Source organism: Rhinichthys klamathensis, unplaced genomic scaffold (assembly GCF_029890125.1).
Source record: "Rhinichthys klamathensis goyatoka isolate OS25496 unplaced genomic scaffold, OSU_Roscu_1.1 h1tg000404l_1, whole genome shotgun sequence".
NCBI classification, from domain to species: Eukaryota; Metazoa; Chordata; class Actinopteri; order Cypriniformes; family Leuciscidae; genus Rhinichthys; species Rhinichthys klamathensis.
In genome coordinates, this window is record NW_026606905.1 from 1,604,460 (window position 1) to 1,626,210 (window position 21,751).

General features: G+C 40.6%; 1 protein-coding gene across 1 annotated transcript in view; it reads left to right on the forward strand.

Annotated features, from left to right (window-relative positions):
* Positions 1-21,751, forward strand: part of elovl2 (ELOVL fatty acid elongase 2) — a 76,061-nt gene that overhangs the window by 10,689 nt on the left and 43,621 nt on the right. The window contains exon 2 of the mRNA XM_056234737.1: positions 12,906-12,969. Coding sequence (XP_056090712.1) covers positions 12,906-12,969 — 64 coding nt within the window. The remainder of the gene's footprint in view (positions 1-12,905; positions 12,970-21,751) is intronic.

Here is a 21,751-nt window from a genome sequence, read left to right on the forward strand (position 1 = left end):
CTTTTTGGTCACTTTTAGACAGAAAATGTAAAGAAAATTATACATATACAGAAAGATAATACAAATATAATTTCACTCACCAAGCCTATCACTCAGTCACGAGTCGCGCCACGAGCGCGTTGGGCCGTTTAGTGAAACTGATGCATATGTAGCCTATCTAACGGCAGATGAAGTAAAACCGTAAATCTTCATTATGAGTCCTTATCATAAATACAGTGCATGTTCACAATAACAGTTTAAATTAAAAAAAAGAATGATTTAAACAATTTTTTACTTCTGATATAAACATTTAGATTAAATATGCCATTCTCATTAATGGAGCTCTCATTAAACACTTAAAGTCCCCATGAATTCAAAATTGACCATACTTACTTTGTTTGCCTAAATTGATCGTTTTGTGGTGACATCCATGTAAGTCAATCCACACAAAAAAATTTTTTTGGCTTCGTAATCTTTAATCAAAATCTGAAATTTCCCCTCCCCTCTGCATTGGAGGACCTTCCCTGATGACGTAGGTTTGACGGTTTGGGTGTCTGCTTAACATCCGTAACCACGCCCCTCCAACTGACAGTAGACAGGCTGAATGAAAACACCTACTTTTCTAGATCCAATCAGGTGCTAGTTGGGAAAAAAAAGCCACGGCCACTATTTTGCCTCATTTAGTATTCCGTTTCTCTCGGAAATACGTCACAACACTGGAGAAAAGTCGTTTGCAACTTCCGGTTCACGGGGACTTTAAGCTACATGAAATCATTACTGAGAAGTTACAACATTTTTTATATTCAATAAAAAGAAATATTTGTTGTGAATGCAATACTGTTGAACACTTTTCCTCTGGCATGCTGTGTTTTAATGTTTTAACTACAGAGATAATTGCTTATGATAATAGCAGATTGTCTGAGAAAATAGTTTTGTGCAAATAATGCACAACAAGGTCTATCTGTTTACATTAAAAATATAAATCAATTAAAATTACTATTTGGGCAGTGGAAAAGATTGAGAAAAAATTTCTCTGAAATGTATTTTACACTATTTTATTTATTTATTCAAAAACAAGGCAAGGATAGGCAACTAAATGATTTTTATTAATGTAATGTGACGGCACATCCGTATTTCATATTTTCCTAATGTCTTGTACCGTTTAACATGTTATCACGAGGATGAATAATCACATGTAAATGATATGCAGATGACATGAGGATATGCATAGTAAAACTAGGCGTTGTAAGCTCCATATATGGTTATTTCGGGGAAGAGACGCACGCATGTGCGCACAATCTTCTGCTGACTGGGATTTCTAAAGTGAATTCTGCGCAGGTTCTGGCGTACGCACAGTTTTTATAAATGAGACCCCTGATGTGATCTGTGATACACTGTATTTTGCACCAGTTAAGGCTTAGAAATAAATAAGGTGAAGAAAAAAATAATAATTTCCACATAGACTAATCTATTTATATGAATATAATGTTTATTTTCTGGTGGTATATACTGATTTTTTAACATACCTGTGTAATAAACGTATTGGCTTGAAATAAATGGGGCTATCAAATGTTTATAAATCAATTATTTGGTCATAATAGGCAGGAGGGGCAATATTATTATTCTAAAACTGGAAAGTGGCTGGGTTTAAACCATGGGTTTATATATCTGTCAAAATGTCGCGCCAAGATTCGAAGCGCTTCCTGAATCAGTCAGGTGGAAGCGAGGCTTCGGACATCATCAATAACGTCATTGGTCTAAAGCGATACAAGCCTCGATACACGTTTCACTGAAAGCTCCGGGAATTTCTTGACACATGCTCCGAAGCCTCAGCACACAACGTAACATCACTACTATTATACTTTAAGGTTGTCATTCACATAATTACTTATGAGGTTTTTTTTTTTTCTGAATGTATTGTATTTTCTTTTGTAGAAGGATTTGCCTTATCCATCTGCTCATGCAATGGGAATATTGTGTATGTGCTAAGAAGAGACCGATGTGCCAGGGCATATGGGACATTTCCTACATTGTGTGTCCTGACTATACCACACGTACAAACATTATTTCTCTTGAGAAGACTTTCTCTGATTGATTTCATTTATAGTTGATCCCTCCTTCATATATTCGTATAACTGTTTTTTTTTTTTTGAGAGACAGAAAATCAGTTATAGATGGTGCCAGAACAGGGACATATCTGTATTTATTCTTAACTACTTTTATGTGCAAAATAAGAAATGGAAGACTTAAAGCTACACTGTGTGATTTTTACCCCCATCTAGCGGTGAAAAGGTATATGACCATCCAGTGAATATTAGTTTCTGTTCCTCTCAATTCCGATTTCGTTTTAACTCCTACAGTGGCCAATGTAGTCCAAGATTAACATGGCTTCCAGTTCGACCTCGTCCATGAGTGTTTCTTAACGGGTATGTCCCTCTTTGGCTAATGTACTTTCAAGATGGAGGGGCAACATGGCGACCGACATTAGAACCCCTTACCCGTATGTATTTTCAATGGCATATTATACACTCACGAGAAGTGAGCACGCCACAATTGACATGAGCTTATATAAAGCTGTAGCGTTTACTTGAACGAAGTAAATATACATTAACCCTCTGGGGTCTGAGGTGTTTTCGGGGTCCTTGAGATGTTTTGGCATGCTCTGACATTTGTGCTTTTTTCAGTTGCTTATAAACATATTAATGGCACAGGTGAAATTACACTCTATATAGCACACACAGGGCTACCATAATATGTGAGCAACATGTATGTACATGTTTGTATTTTTGAGAGAATATTGTTTATGCGTGGTTATTGAAAAAACTAAAAAATAAAGTTTCTAATATAAGGCCACAAATAACATACTAAATATCTGTCCACAAGACTTTTGACTAGTGGATGTTGTCGCCTAGAGTATTTGCTTCAAATTGATCTGAAAATCATTCTGCCTAATCATTCACATAAAACAATAGATTGTTTTAAATTGTGAAAAACATTTTTTTGTTTGCAAAGGCAATATGCGGATGGGCGGAACGGCCCAACCCCCTCATGAATAATTAGGCAGTTCTCACCTGAGCAGACTGCATACTAATGAGCCTTTCATTCAGGGGTGTCACACAAGAAAGAATGCAAGGACAATATATATATAAATAAATAAATATTTATACACACACACACACACACACACACACACATATATATATATATATATATATATATATACAAACAATCAAAATATAAATGAAAGCCAAAAGCACATTTTTTTGTCACACCTTTTAGCCATCCACATACCATTTTTAGCCATCCACCGCGGAAAAATAAACCAGTCGCATTTCAAAGTCGTACGCGAAATGACCGCCAGGTGGCGCAAAGGGATATTTAGCAAAACGTAAGTGGGGCTAATGTCTATTAACAGTAGCCTAAGGATGAAATACTACAAGTTATGGTAATTTCCAAATAAGCCTACAACAAATTGTTGGTCATACAGATAAGATATAATCTTTTAAAACTGTAAAAGGCTAAAGTAGGCCTACACTCACAGGCTAAAGACAAAACGTTTTCTCGCTCATGTGAGCACCAAACGTTTGGGTATTTCTCAGTAAGAAAATTCATAGCCGAGCGGTAGAACTTACAGTTCATCATCAAGATGACACGGGTTCAAATCCCGCACAAACATGGTCTGCTGTAAATTTTATATTTATTATTGCAGAGAGATTTGTCTAGCTCTAAAACTCTGTTACACCATACAGTTTTTTTTTTTTTGCTTATATTTATAAAATACAATTATCATGCATTTCCATTTTACACTAAGGAACAAAATAGTATCCAACAGAACGACTTTGCATCTGTATAATAATAGGCTACCAATCGTAATTTCAAAAGCAGTTCTGTAAAAAAATAAATTATATATAGCCTATATATATATATAGGCTATATATATATATTTTTTATTTATTCCAGGCTCTCACGCCACACCCCCGATTTCTCACGCTGAAGTGTCAACCCGGTCGGTCACATTCCTGAAAGATATAGTTTATCTATAGATCTACCTGTTGAGCCACTCGTGATCGACTAGTTATACCGCAAATTAGTTAAAATATTCCGTAATCTATCTAGAGCGAGCGTGCATGCGAGACAGATATTGTGCTCCAAACCGTGCGCGCGCATGGCAGAGAGGTCTGTTCCCTACAACCTAGAGTTTTTAAAAACATGGTTTTAAGTAAAGTGTGATTTGCCAGGGGGGACTGGGATTTCCTTCTGGTCTAAACATCCCTGCTTCTGCTGAATTATTTTAATCCCCACACCCCTCCCTCCACAGCTAATCAATGCTATAGGCTGCTTCACCAATATCAAATATATAAAATAGAGATATGCAACAGGCACGTTTAAACAACAAACAATAAAATCAAAACCAGCGTTTCAGTTGTTCATTAGTTCCAGTGGCCTTAATGCATGCACGGCTTTTCAAAATTTCACAAAACGAAAGATTATTTTGAATGAAATATTGAAGTTTATAATTAAGTGTTTTGGCACACCACGCCGAGTGGCCTTATGCATTTTTCTAAAGTCGGGTTTTATTCTGGCATGGTGAGATAGTGTTCGACAAACGCGGCGGCGCGTTCATTTAGATTAATTTATTTATCTCATTATTACAGCTAAAATAACTTATTAGGCGACTCCGTAATTTTTTGGTCATACAGATAAGAGTAGAGTAGCTTACGTCGTTCAAAACTGTAAACTTGTATTCATATTAGGCTAACGACAAAAACAGCATATCTGTCGTCTCTGTCTCCGGGAACTGCGCGTCACAAAAATGAACCGAAAGCCACTTCAGCTCAGTCACGATAAGAAATCGGCTATGTCTAAAGCCTTTAAATGTCTAAATATTTAGGCTAATAAATGTTATCTGATTATGTAGGCTAATCCATATGAAAACGAGAGGTACAGAGGATCTACTCAAACATGTAATGTAAGCGCTTCCCAATGAGAAAATGACAAGACAAGGGTGAAAATCTCGCTCTAATTAAATGTAGGCTAAATCGCCCTGAATTAAAATGTAAAAACAGATCAAATAATGTATTTGTCGAAATGTTGCGATATTGTTTCATTTAAGTTCATAATTATTCTATAAATGTTATTTAATTTAGCAGCATTACCACGAAGCACCGTGTTTCGATATTTATTTGAATAATACAAAATAAAATAAAAACTTAATTCACAAATTGCATGCCTGGTTGTAAGGATCCAAAGATCCCTGTAGACTTTAATATTGAGTTGAACATTTTGTTCATGACAACAAATTAACAAGCGTTTTTTTCAGATTATATTTAGTTTTGCTTGGAAAAAGCTGCCCCAAACCAGTTTTATTTCATCAATTATTGAAATAATGAAATATTTAGTAATAAACTTTTATGACAGAAATATCACTAGGCTACATGTAACTTAAATCATTTAATTCCTTCATTATCAACACTGTCTAGAATAGCGATTTAAGTGTGAATTGCGACTTCTCTTTGTGTTAAGTCAGCCTCAGACTCCGATAGCCCGTGGGGGGTTGGAGGGACAGTTGCTGGACAAAGGTGTTAATGTTCCTCTTTCATATGGAGAGTGTCGGATAGCCAGCCATATCTTATTAAATTATAAATATTGTAGTTTATTTATTGTAGCCTATTTAAAAAAAAATTTTCACACAAAATTTCAATTGAAGTTATTGTAAGGTAAATTCAACAAGGCATGCTGTGTCTTTGAAGCAACAATTAAAGGCTAAATAATTTGTTCGTGATTTGTATGGCTGACACGCAGCGACATATACAGTATTATCAGCTGTATGATGTGTTTTTACCCTGAAATGTTTAATTTCGAGAGAGACCCGGCGCGCGCAGCGAGGGAGACTAAATAAACTTGTTAAAAAGAGATCCAGCTCGAGAGAGGCAAAGAAAAACGCATGTTTTTAATTTAATTATGTTTCTTTGGACAATTTTCGTTTTGTACGGTTTTAATTGTTTAATTTAGCTGTAATTTCTTTGGCAATACAAATTTAAAATTTCGCAAGAATAAGATTAGCCTAGTGTTTCTTATTTTGCATCGCAAAAGATCATGCAACCCATGTTTTAAATTTAAAAAAACTGTCCCGACACTTTATTTAAACCTTGAAATGTCCGAAATTGGTTTCAAACTTAAGTCATTTTAGTGTTCTTTTACATTACACAATAATTTAGCAGACTAAAGACAAGCTTCTTCATTTTCATTTTCTGATGCAATCGGCTGACAATCTTCCTTCATCAGTTTTTGTCGTTTGTGCAGCGGCTGCGGTTCTATAGGAATGTAGCAAATTTATGTTGTAATGATAATCAAACAAAACTCTTGACTTTAAATAAGTAAACAGTTATAAACAGTTACCTATTTAAGCATCAAGGTGGGAAAATATAAACGCTGTAGGACAACATCGGTTAACAACATGTAGGCCTATGCGAGATTCGATCTCGGGTCGATTGAAGCTCCTCGAAGCTCGTGTTGTTGAGTTGATCACTGAGCTACCGTCTGTACACTGTTAAAGTTGTAAAGCCTCTTTGATGTAGCCTAAATGTTTTTATTGGAATGTTTTATGTTGAAATGCTTTCATTATTTATTCAATTACATTTCAGTAGCCTAATTTCAGTATTGTGATTATGAATTATTTTAACTACATTTCACTTGTTGAATTCATCTGCTACCAGCTTTCAATCGCTCTGAATCAGCCAGCAGATCTGCGGCAGCAGATTACGCATTAGAGAGAATAAACCGGAATAAACGAACACTTTTCAGAGTCTATGATTGTAGCGCCTCTTAGCGGTAAAAGGCAGCAAATACACCACACATTTTACCACCGCGGTGGAACGGCTGATGTGGGCATTGTCATGGCTTGCCTGGACATTTGCGTTTGAATAGCGCGCGTCCTCCGTGGGCGTGTCAGATTAACGCGTAATGAAGTGTAATGAGCTGGGAAAAAAAATACAGACAGCACTCTCTTTTCATACAGATTGCATAAGCTGAGAATATTTGTTTTTTATATAAATTACTTCATTTAAAAGAAGAGAATTCAAGCTTCATAAAGAAAAATCTCTCGTGCCTGTGTGACAAGTAATCGCGGAGTTACAGTTAATCTTAGGACGCGTTTCAGAATGGACTTCACTGACAGAGAAAACACAGAACTCGCATCATGTTTGTTTTTCTTTATTTGGTGAAAAGCACAACACTTTGTTTTTATTGTGAGTATCCACAAAAAAAATAGAAACTTAACAGGATCTAATGATGTATAACACTTAAATGTAAGATCAAAATCAACCGAGTATTTTGAGTCTCTTTTGCACTGATAAGAAAAAAAGCGAGCAGATCACGCCGGCGTGATTGCCGACCCCAGAGGGTTAATGAGCACATATATTTTTGAAAGAACTAAGTGTTTTTAGCTAAGAATAAACTAAAAAAGTTACACAGTGTAGCTTTAAGTCCGGATGAGAGCATGCCTAATCCTGATTTTACAGCTGGTCCGTTTGTGACTCGTAGAAAACCTGTTAGAGAGCTCATACATACATTGAGTGAACTGTATGTTAATTCTGAAGAGGATGATTCCATTGCAGATGCAGACCAACAACCTCGCTCTTATAATAAGTTTAGGCAGCAATAGAGGAATTAAAAGGATGAGTTGTCATCCTTGAGAAATGCAGCACAGACTTTATTCAGAAGGTTAGCCAGTGCTGTTTGCAAGCAGATCTTGATGTTCAGTGTGGATCCCTGGTGAAGCTGGCTTATCACATCGAGAGGGAGTGTGACCGAGTTAAAATAATCTTAGAACTGAGTATACAAGATTTAGGGAAGTATGTGGTTGACTGTTTTAAAAGAAGAGATATACAGATTATTAACAAGATAAGTACCTGGGTACCAGTAACCTCAACTCCAGTATCTACACCCGCTCCTGAACAGTTCACAACCACGACACAACAAAGTGTGAGGAAGACACATGTCATTCCATCATCTCAGCATTTTTTACTCGGCACTGAAACTGTACCTACACCCATGTATCTGTCCCCTGTAAAAGTAGAGTTTCCCCATTTTGGAAGTGAAGGAGAGAGTGATCCTGTGTCTTTTATTGAACGATGTGAAGAATACTTGGCCATTTGACCCCTGAGTGACTCTGAAATTCTCGCTTCTCTTACTTGAGTATTGAAGGGCACAGCAAAAGATGGTGGTTAGCAGAAAGGAGAATGGTACTGACGTGGAAACCGTTTTAAAGAAATCTTTCTCCGTTCATTTTTAAATGACGGTTATGAAGCTGAAGCTAATAGAGAAGGCTGCTGGAGAGGAAACTAGGTGCTACGGAAAGTATACGTGACTTTGCATTCCATTATAGAGCATTGTGCCCAAGACGGAAGCAGGATATGCCTGAGAGAGAGAGATGGTGCAAGCCATATTAAGAAACTCTAATCCTCGTCTTGCAAGCCTGTTACGGGGGACAGTGAGAGACGTCAGTGAATTGGTAAGTTTTGGGACCCATGTCGAGAGAGATTTTGAAGAATCCAAGCGATTTTGGAGCCATGCCAATTCTGAGATGCAGAAGAAAAGATCTCCTAATGACAGAGACACCATAAATAAACTCATGCTAACACTTGAGCAGTTCAATCCATTTCAAGTCCCAGCCAGTCTGAATTGAAAATGGTGACGTTAACCTTATTAGTATTAGGAGGTCAGTACTTTCAGGCTATGGTGGACACGGGGAGCACCTTGTCTCTAATTCAAGAGTCCTGCTGCAATCAGTTGAAAGGACAAGAGCAGTGGATCCCAAGCCAAGGGCAGACATTCATGTTAGCCAATGGTCAAATTCATTCTTCCATAGGCATGTCTGACTGGGATCCTGAGCTGCAAGGACGGAAACTCAAATCAACATTGTATGTGTTGTATTTAGACTTCCTTGGACTGAACACATAAACTTACTTGGATGCTTATCCCTTGCCCCAAAACCAAGATTTTTTTGGGAGCTTTACATGGACCAAGAATGTTCAGTACTTTAGGTCTCAAAAGTGGATACTGGCAGGTGGAGTTGGAGCAAGAAAGCCTACCTAAAACTGGTTTTGTGACATCTTCAGGGTTATTTGAGTTTTTACATCTACTTTTCGGCCTCAAAAATGCTGGAGCCTCATTTCAACGTGTAATGGAAAGTGTACTGATAGAAGTTAAGGGAAAGTGCTGTTTTGAGTATGATATCGTGGTATACTTAAAGGATGAGACTGAACACCTGCTGCACCTCAGTCAAGTTTTCCGCTGTCTATATCAAGCTGGGCTGACCTTGAACCTTAAAAAGTGCAACATAATTCTTTTCTGGGCCATGTGATCACGATGGAAGGCATTAAAACGGATCCCGCTAGCATTTGCTAGGATCAAGAAGCATTTGAAACGATCAAGAATGACCTAACTAAAACCCCTGTCTTGATTTCACCAGACTTTACCAAAACGTTTAAGGTGCAAACCGATGCCAGTGGGAAAGGACTGGGGGCCGTTTTGACTCAATACATAGGAGAAGAGCATGTTATAGCTTATGCTTCATGCTTTCTTCTGGGAGCTAAAAAAGCCTACTCAAAGCCTACTCTGTGTCTGAGAAAGAGTGCTGTGCTGTTCTGTGGGCTGTGGAGAAGTGGTGGCCCTACTTAGAGGGTAGACCCTGTGAAGTTATAACTGAACATGCAGCATTGACTTGGGTTTTTAATCACCCCAAACCCTCATCAAGATTGACATGGTGGGCTATAAGGCTGCAGGAGTTTGATTTTACGGTTAAATATAGAAATGGGTAATGCAATGTCGTCCTGGATACATTGTCCCGAAGTCTGGAAAACACTATGACTGTGAACATGGTGAGGCAAGTGAAGTCTGCAAGTTCCTTAATTACACCCTCAAGCCTACCAGTGGATTGGGATGAAATTGCCAAAGCTCAGCAAGAGGATGCTGAAAAATAAAGGAGCTGGTCAGTAAGGCCCTTGCTCAAACAGATATTGATCCCTCAAGAATCCATTATGTTGTAAAGAATGGCTTTTTATTTCGCAGTGTGCCAGATGGACAGAAGGGGCAGAAATTTCAGTTGATGGTACCTGAATACTTGTGCAGAGAATTCTTGAAATATGTCCATGACAATCCTTTGAGTGGTCACTTTGGTCGGCTTAAAACATTTCTGTTCTGAGATTGGTGGATATGGTTTACTGGCCCAGTTTACACCAGACATTTGGAAGCACTGTAAAGAGTGTCAAGTGTGCCAGGTGTACAAACCCTCTATCCAAGTTGGCTGGTTACTTGCAGAATATCCCAGTGGTGGAACCAGGATATGTGTTAGGAGTGGACCTGATGGGACCTCTTCCTAAAAGTCCAAGGCAAAATGAGTATCTTTTGGTGATAATAGATTACTGCTGAAAATGGGTTGAGTTCTTCCCTCTACATTTAGCCAAAACGCAACAAATAGCTCATATTCTGGTAGATGAAATTTTCACTCGATGGGATACTCCAATCTACCTGGTATATGAAAGAGGAGCACATTTTATCTCGCACCTCTTGAATTTAGTGTGCAACCAATGGGGGGGGGGGGGGGGGTAACCTAATAACGTTCCACAGCCAGTCATCCTCAAACAAATCTCATACCATATTAACCATATGCTCAAAACTATGATAGCCTCCTACGTGAACAAACATCATCGGCATTGGGATCGCTGGCTTGCAGAATTCAGGCTTGCCATTAATACAGCCTGGCAGGAAAGCACTAGATTCACGCCTGCCAAAATCGCTTTAGGAAAAGGGCCAGTCGAGCTAGCCCTGTCAAGCCCACCTGAACCCAGTAATCCTGCTTATGCTGTGCTGGAACGATACGAGAACCTACTGCAGGCGGTGAGCAAGAATGTGGAGCAAGCTCAAAGTAAGCAAATGTGCTACTATAACCTTTGAAGAAAACATACTCCGTATCAGATTGAGGATTTGGTATGGTTGTGCTCTCATCCTTTGTCACGGGCCAGTGAAGGTTTCATGTCTAAACTAGCTGCCAAGTGGAAAAGTCCAGCCAAAATTCTAAAGTGTTTGGGTCCAGTTTATTGTTCTGTTGCATTCTTAAGTCAAGTCAAGTCATCTTCATTTAGGGCTTTTAACAATGTAGATTGTTCCAAAGCGGCTTTACAGTGATAATAGGAAATTACAGTAACAGAGATTGTTTTGGCTTTATGGCAGCTCTAGAATAAAGTTATTTTCCAGCTAAAGTTAGTTTTGATTGATTCACTTCTGTCTCAGCGATCATTAGTTAATAACTTAGGGGCCACAAACACCACCGTTTTAACAGAAAACTCTTAAGTTCTCTCTACGCAAACTTTAAAAACGCGAACCTGTGAGAATGCTGATGGCGTGCACATGCGTATTAAGAGTTCATTCTATAGGTATGTGCGTTTGAATATATTAATATTATGCGCAGGCATGTAGTCCTTCCCTAAAAAACCAACCCTCAACAAACCACCTGTCTGGCCTTAAAATTTATAATACAGAATTTTATCGCTTCGGCGTAGCCATGTGAACCGAAATTATCCCAACAACGATTATCTGTAAAGGTAAAGGGAAGGAGGCCTTCACAGGGAGGGACTAGTTTACACTTCAGGACTGCGTTGTCGTCGCGTGCAGACGCAGGTCCTTCATCAGATCTGGATACGGCCTGGATCCGGCGGACTGCGGTAAACCTCGGGATAAACAGAGAGACTAATATTAACGTAGATGCCATTCTTCTTATGATGTAACGAGTACATCAGGATTTATGGGAAGTGTTCCCAGTTCCAGCTGACCTAATCTATGCACCCTAACATTGAATTATAGTGTTTATTTTGAATAAACTGCACTTGGGTTCTCTTGCTGCAACTTGCCTCCAGTGGATCCTTACAGATCTGTAACACATAACAAGATCAAAACATAAAACAAAGCATGACGTGGCATGAAACAAAAACCGTTGACATAGACTTACTCAACAGTGGTCACAGGAAACAATACTTGACAAAGACACATGTCAAACATGAGGGCTTAAATACACAGACTAATGACAGGACAAGGGACACCTGTGAACAATGAACAGACGATTAACCAAAGACAAGACACATGGCAGGATCACATGACAAACAGGGAATCACATGACAGACATGGAACATGACATGAACAAACCAAAACGTGACAGAGACAAGACCAAATCGTGACACTCTTGTTGTGCTCAGTCAATAAATATAACAGTGTTTTGTAAGTAAGACGGAAAATCATCAAGGTGTTGTAAATGGTTTCTCTAAACAAATTCTAAACAGAGAGAGACAGTGAAAGGCAGAGAGAGAAGCAATGACCTGTAAAATGAGAGGACGCTGTTGTTGAGAGTTTGCATTTCATCTCAGCTCTTTCTGCTTTTCAGCTTTTTCTGCTGATTAAAGAGAAATACAAGCCATTTCAGAGGATGCATTCAAACCCATATTTTTTTATTAGAGGAAAACCCTTTTGTTTAGGCTTTTGGTTTGAAGAATGGGGGTCAAAATCCAAACAAGGTTTCAGACTTTTGAAATCTGTATAGGCTACATTCATAACTCTACATTCATAACATTCATGTATGAGTGTAAAATCTATAGTTCCATTGTACATCACATTATCATCTGAGCAGTTGACTTATGGTTTTATAATGTTTATTGATCTGTCTACATGCCTTGCCTATGGGATCATTTTCCCCAAAGCAAGCATACTATGTTATCTGATTGTGTATGTATTGCTATGTCGGGCACATAGGTCAGTGGGGAATGGGAGACCTGAGACCGGTCACTGAGACCTGAGCAGACACAAGCCTGCATTATCAATACATCTTCAAGAGAAAATCTAATTTTTTGTTTTTATGCTCTTTTCTTGTGTTACAGAACCACTTTGAAATGTTTGACAGGCTGTTGAATTCTATAGTGGACAGCCTATTTGGAGAAAGAGGTTTGTACTTTTAACCCTTTTCTATGTTGATGTTATCAATTGTGCCATTTTGAACCATGTAGTTAAGTGCAATGCAGTTATCTCAAGTTTGCTTTCATTTAGTGAAATAATACACAACCTGCATCTGGAGACAAATGGTGTGAAGCAGAGTAAATAGATATATTCATGTTCATGAATATATCTATATATTCATGAACATGAGACCTGACGTCTGTTATTTTATGTATCGATTCAGATGGGACCAACAGCTCTGTGTTTATTCAACACGTTCTCATGAAATGCACTCTCGCTCAAATGCACACACGCGCACATTCAGATGGAATTAGATTTCTCAGATGACCATTGAGTTAGCCGAGAAATTTACCATTACAATGGGAAGAGGTCCCAAGAGCTGAGCATACCTAGTTGTTAACATTGTGAAGAGTTCTCCTTCTTTAGTGAGAAAGGAAAACTTCGGAGACTTTGGAAATCCTATGGTGGTGGATAAGGGTGGTCCAGGGTTTACCACTACCCAAATAGTGCACGTTATCGAATCAGAGAGGGGATGCTCAATGCCAGCTCTACACCTTACCAGTCATTTGAATTCATCTGTTGGTACCCATGATTTGAGATGAAACACACGTCCTCCGCGCTGAAGTAATGAGCTTACTGGCAAAGGGAGCTGTGGAAACAGTTCCTCCGCCCCACAGCGAGCCAGGCTTCTACAGTCGCTTCTTCCTCGTTCCCAAAAAGGATTGTGGCCTCAGGCCCATCCTAGACCTCAGACATATGAACCGTGCCCTCACAAGACGGCCATTCAAGATGCAAACTTTGAAACAAATCCTCTTGCAAGTGTGCCCAGGGGATTGGTTTTTCTCAGTTGATATTGAGTGTAGCGTCAGTTCTGGGTGGTCACGTTAGTCAAGCTCGCATCAGCTGACTCTCAGCTGATCCACGTCTACCTAAAGGAATACGACGCCTATCACTGTATTAATATATAAGCTCCTTCAGTATTATCAACAGCTATCGTTTTTCTCAGGAGCCAATTCCCTTCTCCATCCCCAGCTCCTCCCCTTGTCAGTCAGGATCTGGCATTCTGATTCTCTAATTCTCTAATTATGTTGTACATTAAAATTAATTAAAGATATCTGCAATACATTCATGTTGGTTCTGTTCTGTTTACCTTAAGGGGGGTTATTGCTGCTCTCCCTGCTCTTATCCATGCTAGGTTGCATGGATGCGCAGGGAGTTCTTGCCCAGAACAGAACCATACATCCAATCCAAACTGTATGCTAACTGTCAATCTTTCATATCCAGATAGCCCCCCATCACAGACCGTTCTTGAGGTTCACGTTCGAAGGGGTGGCCTACCACTATACGGTCTTGCCGTTCGGACTGTCCTTGGCCCCATGCACTTTTATGAAGTTCATGGATGCAGTACTTTCCCCCCTGAGACTGAAGGGGATGTGCATCCTGAATTACCTCAACGACTGGCTCATCTTGGCCCACTCGGAGGATCTATTTCTACCAGATCTGTGCTCCTCAGCCATTTGAAATGCCTAGGACTCAGACTCAATTCAGCCAAGAGCTCACTGTCTCCCACCCAGAAAATCTCTTTCCTGGGAGCGGTTCTAGACCCACGAGCACGCTCAGACAGTTCAGCGGCTCGCTTTTTTGTTCAGAGCAGAGGGCCTTTCCCCTCTCAGAACCTTTCAAAGGATGCTCTGTATCTCCAGTACTTCTGCTGGGCCTGTTGCACATGCGCCCCATGCAGTACTGGCTGAAACTCCAGGTCCCAGCTCACGCATGGCGATCAGGTCGCCTCCGCTTCAAGGTGGACCATGGCTGCATCAGAGCCCTGGCCCCTTGGAAGGACCCTAATCGTTATCAGATTGGAGAAAGCATGGGGTTTGTCTCGAGAAGGAATATCTGGAGCATCTTCGGCAAGGCAGAGGTCAACCTCTTCACCTCCGAAGGCAACTCTCACTGCCCAATATTCTTTACAAAGAACATGGATGCACTGGCTAACGAATGGCCCAGCCCTCCCCTTTATGTCTGTCCCCCGGTCACGCTGCTCCTCCAGGTCATCAAACGAATCAGGGTTGATAGGGATATTCACGCTCTTTTCTGCAGTAAAGCACATTTCACAAACAATGCAGTCCTACTGTACGATTACTAGCGGTATAACAACAAAATATAGAACATTATTCACTAGATTAATGCGCTATTCCACAAGAAACAGATTAATGTAAACTGTCACTGACTGTCATAAAACTTTGAACCACGGCGGGCACTGATGTCACTGCCATTACACGATAGGCTGAGGTGCCTCACTTGATCCAAGTTAGCCATTATGCTTTCTCCAATGGCAAGATATATAGACCTTCTCATCTCCCTATAATAAGACAATATCTGGATAGAAGATTTCTTATGGGAATGTAAAATAACTTGATCATCAAACATTAAATAGCATATAAGTTCAAGACTGCCTAACGCTAGCGAATGAAATTTGGTCGACCCAGGAAGGGTTAAGGAGTGTGAAGCTTTGGGGGTGTTGATGGACTCGATCTACTCCATTTATGTTTTGATCATCGTTCTGAATCCGACCAAGACATAGGGCCCTATCTTGCACTCGGCGCAAATGACTTTGTACACTGACGCATGTATCATTCCTATTTTGCACCCGCGCAAAGCAGACTTTTCCCTCCACAGACACACGTCGGTTAACTAAGAAATACACTTGCGCTCCCCGGGGCGGTTCAGCGCAAAGAGGAGGCGTGTTCCGACGCAAACTTTCCCTCATGCTATTTTGCTGTTCTATAAAACAATTGCGCCACTGACCAGAAAAAACCTAGTCTAAAGTCAGTGGCGCGTTGCGCGTTGTTCATTATGCTATTTTAAGGGCGCATGCTTGGCCATAATCAATGTAGCGTGTGCACAACGCGCATACACTTTGATTCTCTCATTTAAGCAGCAGTTTTCATTTTTGCAAATCATACATTATTACGATAGATAGATAGATAGATAGATAGACAATTTATTATAAAAGCATATGTAGCTTACACATTTACCCAAATTATCATACGCCTGTTTAACAGAAGTTAATTTGGGTGGGTTTCTCCATCCCCAATGTCACTTCTCTGTGTTTTACGGCCCTGACGAGAACGTTGCTCTCCTCGGCTGTGAACCGCTCCTGGCGCGCGCCTGGCAAATCCGCCGTTATAATAGGAATCCGCTTTAGAACAAGCGCGCCTGCTCTTAAAGGGAATGTGATATGACGCTCTGATTGGTTTATTTCACGTTACGCCCAAACCACACCTATGAATAATGAAGCTACTTCAGACCAACCCCGTTTAGATTTGCGCCAGGCGCAAGAGGCATTTATCCCGCCGGGAAAATAGCAACAGCGCCGGGATCCGCCCACAAAGTTACTTGCGATTTGCGCTTTGACACTTGCGTTTCAGATCGTTAAAATAGGGCCCATAGTCTTTGACCAAAATGCGTTTTTCTCAGCTTTTTGTTTAAAACGTTGCTTTTTTAATGAAACTTACCCACATTCAAGTGTTGGGGAAAAAGGATGCATTAAGCTAGAATAAAATGTCTTTAAAATGGAAATAAAAAATTGTACTTAGGGCCAGATTTAACAGCTTGTGCTAACACAAACCCTCTTTTGGTGTTAAAAAATGACTGTCAGGATTTACTCTTTACTAAAGACACGCAGTGAATAATTAGCGCTGAAAAGGCGTAGACACAGTTAGTTTTGCAGCTGACCTTATTGCAGACATTTGTAGGAGTTTCCCTTTCAGAAGAAAAATGTATGGGAGGAGAGTATTTAAATTAATCATTTAAATGAATTGCGTCCTCACGGTAATTTGCCTTGTTTTGTAAATCTGGCCCATAAAGTGCAAAAATAATACAGTAAACTATAAATATGATGATATGTTGTCCTCTTCGGTCAAAAATGACCGAAAACTTTTACATTTTGAATTATTGATTTTTTTTTGGTTTATTGGCAGGGGCGTCACTAGGATTTTCATTTTAGGGGGGCTAAGCCCCCAATGAGGGTATGATTTTTTTTTTAATTATAAAAAAAGGTAACACTTTAGTTAAGGATCTAATGCTCACTATTAACCAGTTTCATTACCATGCAAAGGCAGGGTTTTATCATCACTGTGGTCCCAAATGTGAGGTAGGGCAGATAGGGGGGTTCTGGGTTTCCCGAGAAAATTTTGATATTTTGATTTCTCTGATCTACATATTTTAAGATGTTTTGAAGGCCAAAAAATTTGGATAACAGCTTTAAAACCATGTCAGTGGGCAGCTGATTATTTTTCTCTCCTCATCAGCATCACACTCTTTTTCTCTTTGTTTTTATCTTGCCCTGTCTCTTCCCCTCCTAAAGCTGAGCTTTGACTGATATAGGCTTTTCATTTTTGTCTGTCAGTGAAGAAAGTAAACATAATGATAGGTTGATTTTGCCTATGAATCGTTTTCTCAGGCGTGTTTATTTACTGAAAGCTACTAAAGCTAGGTAATTAAGTTTATTAAATGCGTTCACAATATGTAGGCTACACATTCATTATTGATCTTATGCCTAATACAGGGCCGTAGACAGGGCTTTATAATCAAACAGGTCCTAAATTTGAGGTTGGTAGGGGGTTCAAATTTTTTATTTCTCTGATATGTGCATTTCAAGACGTTTTTAAGACCAAAAAAAGGATAAGAAATAGCTTTAAAACCATGTCAGTGGGCAGTAGATTATTTGTCAATACCTGCTCTCTCCTCATCTCCATCACTCTTTCTTTTTTTCTAAGTCTCTTCATCCCTTTCTCTTCCCCTCCTAAAGCTGAGCTTTTTTAATTTACTAAAGGCTACAATTTGTATTATATTCTCAATATGTACACATTCATTATTAATCTTGTGCCTAACATGATGAAAACGGCTTTGTTAATGTTTCTTGTCCCCTCACAATGACAGTAAACTAATTATTACATTACATAGGCCTCACGTTACATAGGCCTATTTTCAGTTCTAAATGGCGAAATTAGACAAAACTATATTAGTTTGCCTGATTATTTTTTGTCATTCGTTTAACATTTATGACCTAAAAAAATGTAAAATATGAAATGTTAAGTTTAGCTACTTACATCTTATCTCGCACTTGACCGTACGCGTCGACTCGCACTGTTAAAATTCGCGCTCAGCAGCGTCTGTGAACATAAAGCCCGCCTACTTTGATTTGATTGGTCATCTCAAATATTCTGACATTGACGAGCAGTGACAGACCAATGAGGCTCAGATGAACACACACACACCCTGTCCTCTGTTTCTGACGTGCTCTCTGCTCGGCGCCGCTGCGGATTGAAGATGAAGAACGCGCTGAATCTGATTATAACAAGACTGAAGCGAACACGAATTTGTGTAGCCTACATTAATCACACATTTTTAGGGGGGCTAGGCAGAAGTTTAGGGGCTGAAGCCCCCCTAAAAAGGGCCTAACGACACCCCTGTTTATCGGAATGGGATGACACTTGCTGACTTTTGTTGTATTAGCTATGTGAACACAAAAAAAATCATGGACATGATTTGGATATGTTAAAGGGTCGTAAAAAAAATTAGCGCACTTGGCTCCTTCGCGGTCAAAAATGACCGCCATAGGAAATTAATGGGAAATACTAAAAAATACCCCAAAAAACTCAGAAAAACTTTTGGTGGTACGAACACGCGCGCACACACACACACACAAATTAACTGGTAAGACTGCAACAGCAAATTTTGAGAATATGCTAAATAAATACAATAAATTAAAAAAAATGCAAAAGAGACTCTCTCGCTCAAATGCACACACACACACACACAGTGTAAAGGACTCTATTTTGTTAAGTTAGGTGGAAGGCTAGTCCACTACGGAACTCCGGCAAGAAGTGTGACAGGAGAAAGAAGATAATTTAACTGTTTATCTCTTCAGATGTGTCGATATACTTATCCAGCATTAGGCTATACAGCATTAGTCAGAATTGAGGTGGTAAAATGTGGTTTAGTCTGAAATAAACAAATAAATATATCAGAATATGTCTGAATACAGTAAACATAAAGATTCACCTCAGTATACATCATCTATATGTTTATATTGTCCACAGCGCGGTAAATGGCGCTAAACATATGCGCGGGAATTACACTAGCATCACTCGCCTCTAAACACATTCATCACGATATGAACAGAATAACAACAATCGGAAATACAGCTGCGACATGAAAGTGTTAATATATCACAATATAACAGCTAAATATAAGGATAAATGAACTTACATTCATGCACGCACATTTACCACTCGTAGAAGATGGCGGCAGAGACGAAACTGAAAGTAAACTAAAACTCTGGCGGAATGCGCGTGAGCGCGCTGTACGTGCACAACAGCATAATACACATTAAAGGGCTACCCATACCATATCAGTATAAGGAATTTAGTACAGCCGCCCCCAGATTAGCATAGCTAAAATGTAGAAGATGTAAATTCCTTAGTTCTTAACGTCGGTTTCATCATCATCCGGGAATGCTGGGAGTTGAACTAGCTTAGCCACTGGTCGAAGATACAGGCGATCCTTTATTCTGACCTTTGCTGACCTAATATGGCCGTCTTCGCTGGGAACCAGACTCTCAACCTTACCAATGGGCCAGTGAGCACGAGGCAGTTGTGGGTCCACCACCATTACCACCGTACCCTGAGTCAGATCCTGAGTCTCACGCTGCCACTTAAGACGAGGCTGGAGGTTAGGTAAGTAATGCCGGGTATAGTGCGCCCAAAAGGGATCAACTATAGTCTGGGCATGGCGCCATTGACGCTTAGACAGAGGTTCTGGAGTGTAGACCACTTGGGGTAGTGAAGAGTCCTGCCGCCCCATGAGGAGGAAGTTATGCGTGACTGGATCTACATCTGCAATGTCAGACGAGACATAACCCAGTGGCTTACTATTCAGGATACCCTCTATCTCCACTAACACAGTGTGCAAGACATCTTCAGGCAGGGATTGACTTCCTACAACGACCTGCAGGGCTGACTTCACAGATTTGATCTCGCGCTCCCATGTGCCGCCAAAATCGATGCCGCAGGAGGATTCATCTTGAAAGTGATCTGATGGTCTGCCAGCCGTTCCTGCAGTTGAGGTTCCATTCTCCTGAAGGCTTCTCTCAGTTCTGTTCGGCACCTCTGAAATTAGTCCCTTGGTCAGAGAGAATTTCCGAAGGAGTACCCCGCCGTGCTATGAAACGTCTCAGGGAAAGTAAGAAAGCATCGGCATCCAGGCTATTGAGGAGATCGAGGTGTATGCAGCGGGTAGTCAGACATTTAAAGATCACACCCCATCTTTTTTCTGAGAGGCGGCCTATTTTAACAGTGAAGGGCCCGAAACAGTCAACACCAGTCGAGAAGAATGGTGGTTGATGAAGTCGTTGCCGAGCCAAGGGTAGATCAGCCATTATGGGTACTGTTGGCTTAGCCCTCCACCACTGGCATTGAACGCACCCCCTCTGGTGTTGCTTCACTGCTTGCCTGCCTCTCAGAACCCAGTAGTAACGACGGAGCTCAGCAAAAATTCTGTCAGGACCGGGATGAAATAAGCGTTCATCAAAGTCTTGGATCAGGAGCTTGGTAACAGAATGATGGGAGTCTAAAATTACTGGATGAGTCTCGGTTGGACTCAGGCCTTCCAATCTCCGGAGCCGTCCTCCAACTCGAATTAGACCTAATGCCTGATCAAACTCCGGTGCCAGTGTTTTCAGACAACTAGAAGAGCCCACTGGTTTGCCTGCCTTCAAGGCTTTGAATTCTAGAGGAAAGGACTCAGCCTGAGACCGACTTAACAAAAACGCTTCAGCGCTCCTATAATCAGGACTCGGAGTTCCAGCATCTGAGTTGGTCGCCCCGTAAAGGGACTGGTATGTTGCCTTAACCAAAGCTTTCCAGGAGGTGAATTGAGCTGCATCAGGCATTTGCGGACTCTCGTCATCTACAGTTAATCCACAGAATACAGTCTTTCTGGTTTCTGAGGAATCATCTCGAATCTCCATAGGGGGTATAGCTGGCCACTGTTCTGGTGATTCACGGAGGAAATGAGGTCCCTGATTCCACCGACTGGGATTTGCCAGCTCTACCAGTGTCTTCCCCCGGGTGATGTCGTCGGCCGGGTTATTTGCTGAGTCCACATATCTCCATGAATGCAGATCAGTCAATTCCTGGATTTCGGCCACTCTTGTGCCGACAAAAACTTTATACCGGCAGGACTCAGACTGTATCCAGGTCAAGACGGTAGTAGAGTCAGTCCAGAGTGTCGTCGTCTCAATTTGAATGGTCAGCTCTTGCAATAGAAGCTTAGGTGAAACAACGGGGAAACACAACCATAGCAAGGTTCGGTAACTCGTGTTCCCACGCTCTCCAGCTTTCAAGCAGATCTGTGGGAAGGTTTGGGTCATCCCAACTTCTCGGTTTAGCCCAGAGCTTTTGGACTAAAACTTTAGCCCTGGTGGTGAAGGGGTTGACGAACCCTAAAGGGTCATATTGGGATGCCAGGACTTTGTAGATGTGTCTCATTGTCGGGAGACACTCTGTCGTCGGGCGGTGTCTGTAACCCAGACAATCATTGAGACAGTGCCACATCAGACCTAGAGCTGGCTCCTGAGGGTCAGAATGATTCTTCTGCAGCCATAGCTCTATACTCTGATTTAGCATCCGCTGGTAAGTGGTCGACCACTGAGGGGACATTGCTGGCCCACTGCCGTATTTCGAACCCCCCAGAGGCAAGAAAG